The sequence below is a fragment of the Cebus imitator genome, unplaced genomic scaffold (genome assembly GCF_001604975.1).
Source record: "Cebus imitator isolate Cc_AM_T3 unplaced genomic scaffold, Cebus_imitator-1.0 Scaffold11, whole genome shotgun sequence".
NCBI lineage: Eukaryota > Metazoa > Chordata > Mammalia > Primates > Cebidae > Cebus > Cebus imitator.
The window spans coordinates 4,399,011-4,406,578 of record NW_016107326.1 but is presented as its reverse complement, the minus strand read 5'-3'; the positions used below and the strand labels follow the sequence as shown (position 1 = coordinate 4,406,578).

Below are 7,568 nucleotides of genomic sequence, written 5' to 3'. Positions count from 1 at the left end.
TTACCATGCATGCTGATACTTTGTTTTTCCTGAGACAGGATCTTGCGCTCTTGCTCTGTCACCCGGGCTGGAGTGCGGTGGTGTGATCATGGCTCACTGCAGCCTTGACTTTCCAGACTGTAGTGATCCTCCCGCCTCGGCCCCCTAAGTAGCTGAGACTACAGGACTACAGGCACGAGCCACCATGCCCAGCTAATCTTTTGTATTTTTAGTAGAGATGGGGTTTCGCCATGTTGCCCAGGCTGGTCTTGAACCCCTGAGCTCAAATGTCCCACGTGTCTCAGCACCCCCAACGTGCTGGGATTACAGGCATGAGCCACCACACTCTGCCTCATGCTGATATATTTTGGATAAGGGTGTACTCTGTACAGGAGAGGTTACTATGAGTTTTGTGTTCTTTAACGTCTTAAAGGTGGAAACCAATTGTAACCAATTTAACTCATTTTAGATGACCTTTTTGACTTAACTCATATTTGCAAGTGACAAGTTTGAAAACAAAACAAGATCGGTGCAGAGAAGCCATATGATATATTGGGTGAAAAAAAAAAGTTAATAAAGATTAAACTTGTTTCAAGAACTATTGAATTTTCAAATCTTCAGTGTACTCCTAACTTTTAAGAACATGAAGTATTAGCTTAACATAGTTTTCTCTGTTGGTTTCTTGCTCAAGTTTGTGTTGTTTTCTTTTGTTAAAATTAGAGATTTCTTTTTATTTTCCAGTTACAGTAATACTAGCTGTTAGTTTAAACCCTCTGTAATAGGACATGGAAACAGACACATAAGGACGTTAGCTGAAAAAACAGACTGAAAATCGACGATTTTTTACTCCCCCTAATTTCAATCAATCTTTTTCAAAAGTGTACAAAATTCAGTCATTGGATTTATGCAGTGCCATGTCTGTCTAAACTCTAATAGTTCCTTTGTATCATATTCTTCAGAGCGAACATCTGTCCGCAAAGCAGTGCCTTTCACCTCGTTTTACAGAGTACTGAAAAACTTTTAGCAAATTCACAGATTAGGTTGAGTTTCAAAATACATGTAGTTTAAAAAGTTCTGATTTCCAAATATAATACATTTAAGTATATATTTTAGGAGTTACCAATAACTTCCATCACAGCAGAGTAAGATATATGGTAACATTAATTTTCTGTCATTTTAAATGAGATATATTTTTTATTGGGGAAATTAAAGTACCTATACTTATATATTTTTCCTTATTAACAAAGTATTAATCTTCTAAAAAATAACCCAGCAGTAAATAATAAATTACTGAATGAGAGCATAATGAATCTGAATCATAGCAGGAATTTGCAATATTAATTATGGTTAGCTATTTTTCTCTCATTGATTTTCGTGCCACTCGAATGGAACAGAAGTGTACCTTTTGTTTTGGAAGGTCTGGGGTAAAATGCTGTGACTGTTTTCCTTCAATTGCATGTGTGTTGCCTGTGACTGTTTTCAAACACTAGAGGGGGCCTCTGATTTAAGATATGAAGAGAAAATAGAAATTAAAAAAAAAACTGTTTGGAGTGAGCACAGTAAAAAAAAAGAAAGAAACAAGTTGCTTGGAGTATAATTTGGAGGTACACAGACCCTGAAATGCAGGGGTACTTGGCAGTTTGGGTTTTTTGCCTTTTTAATACAGCTCCCTGCGGAGCAGGGCTAACTCAGGCAGTGTACCCTGCGTGGGCATGCTTGGCAGTGACTGACCTCGGTTCTACTTCCCCCTCTAGTAAAACATGCTTCAGGAAGCAGACACAATAAGGCCTTGTGATCACTTTCTCTTTTGTTTGCAGGCATAAGTAAACTGAGTGGAAGGGAATGTTTTTCACCAATTTGACCTTTGAGGAGAACTTGAATATAATTAAACTATGAATTTTTCTTTCTCATGAAAAACAGAATGTTGTGCTCATTTAGTGAATTTTATGGGGCTCCTGGTAGATGTGTCTGAGAATGACATCGTTTGTTAAAATAAAGGGTATCGTTAGGGTCACCAAAGAATGACATGAGTATGGTCGGGCATGGTGGTTCCAGCCTGTAATCCCAGCACTTTGGGAGGCTGAGGCAAGTGGATCACCTGAGGTCGGGAGTTCGAGACCAGCCTGGCCAATGTGGGGAAACCCTGTCTCTACTAAAAATACAAGAATTAGCCTGGAGTGGTCGTCCATGCCTGTAATCCCAGCTACGAGGGAGGCTGAGGCAGAAGACACGCTTGAACCTGAGAGGCAGAGGTTGCAGTGAGCTGAGATTGTACCACTGCATTCCAGCCTGGGCAACAGAGTGAGACTCCGTCTAAAAAAAAAAAAAAATACAAGTGTCTCTTGTTAGAAATGTTTCAGAACAAACTGTAAGTATAAAAAAGGGTATGTAAGAATACTGGGACAGTAAAATAATGTATGAATTTTTTCCTTATATAACTGAATGCATGGGGTCAATGGCTTTTACTTAGCATTCATTCATTCATAAGGCTTTAGCTGGAAAAGACTTAGTCTTGTGGGGTGAATCCGCATGGCATGAAAAAATGGAGGAGATAATGATGTGTATACTTTTTTTTTCTTTTTTTCTGAGATGGAGTCTCACTCTGTTACCAGGCTGGAGTGCAGTGGCATTATCTTGGCTCACTCCAACTTCTGCCTCCTGGGTTCAAGTGATTCTCCTGCCTCAGCCTCCTGAGTAGCTAGGACTACAGGCACCCACCACTACACCTGGCTAAATTTTTTTTGTATTTTCAGTAGAGACGGGGTTTCACCATGTTGGCCAGGATGGTCTGCGTCTGGCAAAGTGTGCATTTCTATTTGGTTATCACATATTTGACAATCTCTAATCACTAATGTTGCATGCACACAATGACTTTGAAAATTACAGTCACTGTTATTTATGTTTATAATCAAATCTTTGGATTTTGATTACAAAATCAGTTTGGATTTTTCAGATGAGAATTTTATTGATACCACTAAAATGTAAACCTGCTTCATTAATGATCCATATTTTGGCTGCAAGCTGAACTTACTTGATGCTTTTTGATAGTAAGCAATTTTTGATACCTTAATTAAACTGCTTTGATTAAAGCTTTGATGAAGTTTTCCATATCAGTCATACAACTCCCTATGTTGTTGTGTATGTATTCTGAGTACACACTGAATTTATGAGGATGGATTTATTTCCGGTCTGGCCAACTCTGAAAGACACACATAGGGGACTCGGAACTTTACGGCACAGGTATTGATGCATCTACTCTCTTCGTCCAGTCATACTTAGGATGCTTAATTTTCCTTATACTGTGCATGCAAATCACTTACTTTTGATAGAATTTACTATTCATCACTGCTATTTGTCCACTCTACCATTAAATAATGCAACCTTTTAAACCTTTTAAATAATGCCTAACTTTTAAACTTTGTTGGGACACTTTGGGTGCCTTTTCCGAATTTTAAGGTCAAGTGAGGAGGCTTCAGAAGGGTATTTGCTGGGATTGCATGGACCCTCCCCATGAAAAGGTGAGCTTCGCTTGCCTGCTTGCTGTCCTTCCCTTAAAAGCACTCCCTCTCTCTTACAACAGCAACAGGGAAATTACAGCTGGAATTCTTCACAGCTATTATTTCAGAGTATCAACTAAACAGCTTTTTATATTCCGGGTGGAAATATAACATGGGCCATGAAAGAAATGACTGAATTTGAACAAAAATAATGAATCTCCAGGTAATGTGAAGACATTTTGAAAAACTTGAAGATCCATGGTCTATAAACGTCTTAATTCTCACAAAAATTCAAAGATGAAGACCCAAAGACATTACGAGGAAAACTGAGTTGAAGGGATCAAATTTGTAAGTTGAACTTGAAGGATCACAAGAACATAAAATTAAGCAAATGAATAACTCCTTCCCAAAGACATTACCATCTGTGTCTTCCTTTTGGTACTATTTGGATTATCCACCGGCGCTTACCCCCATCACATACGCCAGTCAAACTTTTATACACACCTCCCCACAATTTATAACACTTTGTTTAAAAAACTTTATCCCCAGATGGCGTAAACACTGAGAGAGCAATGTGGAGAGCCAAATGTACAGACAGAAGACAGATGTTCTCACGAGGGACAGGCGGCTGTGGCTGATGGCAGAGGGCAGGAGAAAGACCGGGAGGTCCTCCCTGACACTTGTAGCTTCAGCGAGTGCAGAAAGAGCTCCTGCAACACTGTAACAGTTCTGACTTTAGAACCCACGGTAGATGATGATTTCATATATTTTTGAATCAAAATTTTCAGCTTCAAATTTTGAAATAGAACATACTCACAGCAGAACTTCCGATATGGGAGAATTCCTGGTTGGGAAAGGCTTACTCTATTGCCAACTTTAAGGAAGATCAAGAAATAAAAAGACCTGTTTGATATCCGTACAGAAGCATGCCCAGGTACACAATTCCCACTGCCATCAATGTTGCTCATTTTCAAGTCCATGTCAGTGGCCCACTGTTCAAACACGTGCTTCGTTTGACAATCGCAGTGTTAGCACATGAAACTGTGTTAAGTAAGTAAGCACTGCATCAAACCAGTTTAGAATTCAACAGAACCTTAAAGATCTTTGTCCGGTATTTTTCAAACCACAGTTTACATCCTGTTAGTAGGTCATGAAATAAATTCATCAGGTTTATAGCAAGGGATTGTTTTTTTTAACAAAACAGCATAGAATAAAAAATAAATAAGACTATACAGAATCCACTATTCCATGAATCTTGTTTATAGTTTGATGTATTTACATGCACACATGTGTACTCATATATATAGTATATTATGTAAAATGTACCAACAAATTCTGATAACATGGACGTCTCTGGTAGAAAAGTGAATACCCTCTTCAGCCTTCCCATAAAGATACAGATGACCCTGGCTGAGCACACTCGTACGTTAACTTTGGGTCAGGCACTATTCCAAGCTCTTTCCGTGTATGCATCTATATCATCCTTCATAACAAGCCTATAAGATGGGTGCTATTTACATCTTACAGATGAGAACACTGAGATACACAGAGGGTAAGGAACTTGAACAAAGTCACCTAGACGAAAGCAGCAGAGGAGGGATTTGATTCTAGACAGCTGGACTCTTGTCAGGCTCCACGGCTTCTACCTGAAAAACCACGTTCCAACAGGGAGCTCATGTCCTCCCAAGATGGCACTGTGCAAGTCTCACCTCGTATGACCAGAGCCGGTTCTAGCACAGAGCCTTTCAACCCTGTGCCTGCCGCTACGCTCATGCAGCGGTGTTCTTAGTAAAAGTTGTTTCATGAAGCTGCAATCAAACAAGCTCAAGATAAAAGATATCGACAAGCATATTTGTAAGAGAACATGTTTATTTACATCACTATTTCCTTTTTACAATGCCTCCACTGTTTAAATAAAAAATTTTCCAGGAAATCAGGTAGTTTTAAATTATTAAGATATTTTAACAAACACAATTTTCACCCAATGATTTTTATTTACATGAGTTTTCAAGACTTTTAAATAGTTCTTTTGAAACTGCACAACATAACCAAAAGGTCTTACTCAGAACCTGAATCTTTGCCAAAAACTTTTTGTCTAGGAAATTATGTTTATAATCAAATCCTTGCGGTTTGGATCTTTTCAGATGAGGATTTTATTGATACCTCTAAAATATAAACCTGCTTCATTAATGATCCATATTTTGGCTGCAAGCTGAACTTATTTGACACTTTCTGATAGTAAGAAAAGATATTTTTGATACCTTAAACTGCTTTGATTAAAACTTTCATGAAGTTTTCCATATCAGTCATGCAACTCCCTATGTTGCTGTGCATGTATTCTGAGTACACACTGAATTTATGAAGATGGATTTATTTCCGGTCCGACCAGCTCTGAAAGACACACATAGGGGACTCAGAACTTTACGGCACAGGTATTGGTGCATCTACCAATCCTTTCATGTTGTATTGATAGATTTCAAATATTTATTAAAGAAACTATAAGACAAGATAGATTTTCCTAATATTTTTGAAGTATGAGTTCCTCTGAATAGTTGGTATAACATCCATTAAAAAATAGAAAAGATTGACTTTTACCATGATGACAGCTACAGTTCATAATGAAACACCTGTATAGCTCTGCCCAGCACCTCTGTGAACAGCCAAGGGCCCGTCTTGAACATCACGCAGCAGCAATAGAGGTGTCATCCATGAGTCGACCCTGTGGCTTTAAAGTGGGGAAAACAAGGTGGGTTTACCAAGTTATAATATAATAACAAAAGCTCTAGTAACTGGAAGGATTTTGAAATTCCTGAACCTGATTTACAAAAACAGAATAAACAAGTGTTAAGCATCGAAATACAAATGGTGATCCTGCTCCTTTCACCCCAACTTCTTCCTTCCTTCACTTGCACCTGGGGATGGTCGCCACACAGGCTGGGGCTGCCCTCTCTGCAGCCATCACGAGCGCACTCTGCACCTCCACCCACCGCTTCCTCTTCTGTCAGCACTTCTCTCTCAAGCCTGTGTTCCAGCAGCTACTGCCAGGCCATTTCCCACTGATGGCATGTGGAATGGAACCTTGTTTATCATTTTTTTTGAGATGGAGTCTCACTCTGTTGCCCAGGCTGGAGTGCAGTGGAATGATCTCGGCTCACTGCAACCTCCCCCACTTGGGTTCAAGTGATTCTCCTGCCTCAGCCTCCCAAGTGGCTGGGATTACAGGTGACTGCCACCATACCTGGCTAATTTTTCTATTTTTAGTAGAGATAGGGTTTCACCATCTTGGCCAGGCTGGTCTTGAACTCCTGATCTCGTGATCCACCCGCCTCGCCCTCCCAAAGTGCTGAAATTACAGGCGTGAGCCACCACACCTGACCTGTTTATCATTCCTGCTTAAATGATAGTTTTATACTCTCTCTCTTGCTCAGGGCCCTATGTCTCAAGCTTTAAGCAGGCCCAGAGCCTGAGCTGACAGTAAGTTCCTTCTGGGGACTCAAGGTTTCCCAATCTCCTGTTTGAGCAAAAGAGGTCTGCAGTGAACTCCAGCACATACTGCAAGGGTAAAAGCAACAGATGAAAACAAAGGCTACCCCATCTCTAAGATCACTGACTGAAATAATCCAAAACATCACATCAGAAAAGTCAAGACTAAGAATGAATACAAAGTATCATAACTGTTTTTAGTGGTAAAACTTCTGGCAGGTTAACATCTCAGACGGATATCTAGTAGCTAAAATGATAAAATTTATGCAAATAATGTTTTCATTATACAGACATACAATAGCAGACCTTTGTGGGGAAAGCATGAGAAAGACGATCAGGGAATGAAACAGGAGAGTGCTCACAATCAAAAGCCATTTGCTATGCTTTCAACGGAAGGGTTCTGAGGGATTCCCAGGCGGTGAAGACAGCGCTCCTGCTTTCAGATTGTTGCTGTTGTGGTTGTTCAGATGTATATGGGGGGGAGTGTGTGTGTGTGTGTGTGTCTGATGTACATAGGGGTGTGTGTGTGTGTGTTTGCGTGTGTCTGATGTATATAGGGGTGTGTGTGTGTGTGTGTGTCTGATGTATATAGGGGTGTGTGTGTGTGTG

General features: G+C 39.8%; 1 protein-coding gene across 5 annotated transcripts in view; it reads right to left on the bottom strand.

The window, feature by feature from the left end:
• Positions 1 to 5,328: 5,328 nt before the first annotated feature.
• TRAPPC11 (trafficking protein particle complex 11) overlaps positions 5,329 to 7,568 on the bottom strand; it is a 54,369-nt gene continuing 52,129 nt past the window's right edge. For all 5 annotated transcript variants that reach the window (XM_017549551.2, XM_037746076.1, XM_017549556.2 and 2 more), the window contains one exon: positions 5,329 to 6,201. In XM_017549551.2, coding sequence (XP_017405040.1) covers positions 6,157 to 6,201 — 45 coding nt within the window. In that variant the 3' untranslated portion in view covers positions 5,329 to 6,156. The remainder of the gene's footprint in view (positions 6,202 to 7,568) is intronic.